Raw genomic sequence first — 3,615 nt, 5'->3', positions numbered from 1 at the left:
CCTTGATACATTTTTGTATATTATTAAATAAATAAGATTATTTGATAAGTAGAAAGTTTAAAAGAACAGCATTTAACTGAAATAGAAATCTTTTCTAAATTTATAAATGTCTTTACTGTCACTTTTGATCAATGTTATGTGTCCTTGCTGAATATAAGTAATTATTTCTTTAAAAAAAACCTTTGTACTGTTTGTAACTGTGTAAATACAGGTATAATCTTAATAATGTACATTATCACCGGTTATCACATCCGGTCATTATCACAAAATAAACCCCTTCAGGGTAAAATAAGACCCCTTGTCTTCATGTCTGGACCCTGTCTGTTTTGTTCTTTTTCTTTTTTTCTCGATAATGACAGGCTGAGCGAACAAAAAATCCTTTTAGCTGCATGAATTTCCTTTCATTCATCGAGCTCATTGAGGCCGCCACCAAGAGCAATGCAATGACCAGTATGACTTTGTGATTTTTTTTATTTTTGTGCATTTTACATAGCATTACGGACAAAGCTTTTTATAAAAAAAATAATTAGTCTCTCCTGGAGATATTGTCCATTTAGATATTGTCCAGTTTTTCACAACTTAACTGTAGTCATATGTACCCAATAATGTCATTACAGACAATGGGCATTCTGCTTCCAGATTTCATGAGTGCCGTAAACTTGAAGAAATCTGTGTCCAGTTCGTTCAGACCTGTGTGGGATTTATAGAAGAATGGCATTTTGTGTTGTACATCAACTTGGCAAGAAAGTCGTTTGGGAGCCATAATTGATTTGCTCAGTTTTGTACCATCTGATGACTTTCTTCGCCCATCAGCACTCTGTGAAATCCCGGCTATCCTTCGTTTGACATTTACCATGAAGTCTTTAGCGAAACTGCGTCCGGAACTGTGCTTTTGTTCAGTCTGTTCCGGACATTCTGGTAAGTCCATCCAGTTCTGAATCAGATCAGCGAAGCTGTTGTCTCCCAGCACTAGCGGCTGCCGGTTACGCCCGCGGGTGAGTAGTGACGTAGTCCAGTCATCCGGGTCACTTGCTGTCTCAAACGCTGTCCAACTTTCCAAGCAAGCATCGGAAGTTGACTTCGGACGCACTCGGGAGTTGGCCGCCTGGTTGGTGCGAAGACACGCAGTTGAAGATACGCGGATGTTTTTGGTGCGACGTAACACCACTCCTTCATCCTGCCAGGAGGCCTCAGAGTAACCCGAATCAAACTCCAGACTTCGCTCGCTGCTCGGTGAGCTAACAGCCGATGGGTCGCCGGCGGTGTCCTCCTCCTCCAGAGAGCTAGATAGACAGCAGGCAGAGTCGTAACTGCTCGCCTCACTGGCGTCGCTGATCCTCAAGCGTGCACGCCGTTCTCGTTGGGCTATCAGCTGCTTGCAAGCACGCAACCTCACTGGAGGTCCGACAGGGGGCGCTGCGCAGCTCCGCCGCAAATGCTTTAGATCCTGCAGGGATCGCATCATATAACGCATCTGTTCCCGCAGACAGTCGCCAGATTCCTGTAGACACAACTGCAAAGAGACAGAAAGAAACAGTAAGAAACTGTGAAAATGCATAAATATACTTATATTTTAATTAAGCTCAAGCAACAATTAGAAGATAACCACCATTAAATTAAATTTGGGTCCTCTGATTGACTAATCATACTCCTTTAAACAGGCTTGGACCTGCACTGTTAGAGAGGGCATGTCTCTATTTATCTGGAGGAGCTGAAAAACCACTCTATTCTAGGTAGAGGGAAACTTAACAACCGATGAATGCACATGGTGTGGACACACTCACGCCCAGCTTTCAAAAAGGACGGATGACTACTACCAATCAGTTAGAATAAACCTGTTACTAGCCACACCTGAAATATATCTTTTCAATAGAGTAATTACCACACCTTCCATCCATGCTGTCAGAAACATGTACAAAAACATACACACAAATCATAATCAAGAAATGGAAGAGCAATAGCTTCCTCATTTGAAATGGATGAAATTTCAATACAAACTACTTGCTTTCAAGACTGAAGCTACATAATTTATTCATAGACAGTAAAATAAAATATGGGAAATGGAAATATGACCACATAAGTCCTAGATTAACAGTCTCAAAACGTTCTCTATTGACAACAAGTCCCAGTTCCTAACTTAACCAATAAATGCTACTACTGCCATGTTTGATGTAGTTGCATTCACCCCAATGCATATTCATTTCTAATAACTCATCACAAACAAAACCAGCACAATAATGCAAGTACCTAATTCTGTTTCATTCGTCAGAAATACTCTAATGCATGAGTGTTTTTCCAAACTGTGAGTGCCAACACCAACATCTTCCCTCATTTGGAAACTTTTCTGGCTTTTGGGCAGATACAGATCTTGTTTTTTTTTTTTTTTTTTTTACATATTTGCTGAAATCTGTATCTAAATTGACAAAACAGCTCAGAAACACAGAGTGTGGATACCACATGAACCCAGCAATAATAGCATGCAGACGGGGTCGAGTGACTGGCATTATTTATATGCACAGATTTGCATGAGGTCCAGATGTCATTCCATATGCTAAAATTTCAGCAACGGACATTACTTCACAATAACTAATCCTTTGCTGCACATAATGTAAAGTGATGACCAATCAGTGTAGTTCTACAGAGTAAACAATCTATTGTAATTAACAAGACAAAGTCCAAGGAGTGTGGAGAGGTGATGATTTAGAGGCATGCTTACCATGATTCTGGAATGATGACAATTCAAAATCCAGTAACTTTAAATACTCCTGAAATAGAAAAATGTTTTGTGAAACATCATGCTTTGCAAAAGTAAAATAAAGCAAAAAAGCTAAATAAAGCAATAAATATGATATTGCATTTTAATAATTAGGAAAACAAAAGTAACTTTTATCAGGTAAAGAAAAGCATGCATGAAGCTGTAGATCAAATGTAGAACTAAGTCTTGCACTTACATTTGTTGTGAAGCACAAAATCAGTACAATCCAGGCAGTGCAGATGTGGCTGTTGTGACTCAAACTCCAGATCATGAGCCCCTCACTGCAGACAAGCTCATATAATGCGCGTCTGTGTCTTTCTAGCATGCGCGTCTCAGCCAATCACAGCGCAGCATTGCGGCGAAATCCAATCAAATGATCGCAGCTGGAGCCAATCAGAGCTCGTCTGAAATCTGAGCGCTCGTTTCCACCCTCGCTCAAATTATGAGAATATTCAATGATGCCAAAAAAGAACCACAGAAAATATCCAACACAAGACGATAACCCCCCTATTCCTACTTTCTTTCTATCTGCATACTTTATTTATTTATAAATAAGGACTTAAGATATTTATTTTACGTACTTTTAATGTTACTGCTATTCTTGGTATGAAAGGCAAGGAAACAAGCATTGAAGTGGAAAGTATTAAAATGTCGAGCTGTTCATGGGTGCACAATACAATTTGTTAATACCTTGTTCATTTGATCATAAAAGACAAATTTTAAGCTTAAAAACTGAATCTATACCGTTAAGCAGCAATGGTTAGAAAACCGTCGTCAGCTTTAATTTACGAACACATTTAGGCTGCCAGGAGACATTTATGTCTTCGCCCAAAGTTGCTCATTTGAGAATCCTATTTTCG

General features: G+C 39.4%; 1 protein-coding gene across 1 annotated transcript; it reads right to left on the bottom strand.

Moving 5' to 3' along the window:
- Positions 1-453: 453 nt before the first annotated feature.
- On the bottom strand, positions 454-3,050 carry inka1a (inka box actin regulator 1a). Its single transcript, XM_077203820.1, has 3 exons — positions 2,952-3,050; positions 2,717-2,765; positions 454-1,513 (listed from the first exon to the last, which is right to left on the bottom strand). Exons 2-3 carry the CDS (start codon positions 2,717-2,719, stop codon positions 590-592), a joined length of 927 nt encoding a protein of 308 aa, XP_077059935.1. The 5' UTR covers positions 2,720-2,765; positions 2,952-3,050; the 3' UTR covers positions 454-589.
- Between the last annotated feature and the right edge of the window lie 565 nt (positions 3,051-3,615).

The sequence above is a fragment of the Siphateles boraxobius genome, unplaced genomic scaffold (assembly GCF_051911475.1).
Source record: "Siphateles boraxobius isolate OS27281-9 unplaced genomic scaffold, OSU_SipBor_1 5, whole genome shotgun sequence".
Classification (NCBI taxonomy): domain Eukaryota; kingdom Metazoa; phylum Chordata; class Actinopteri; order Cypriniformes; family Leuciscidae; genus Siphateles; species Siphateles boraxobius.
The sequence above is the reverse complement of the archived record's forward strand: the minus strand, read 5'-3'. Positions and strand labels throughout refer to the sequence as shown.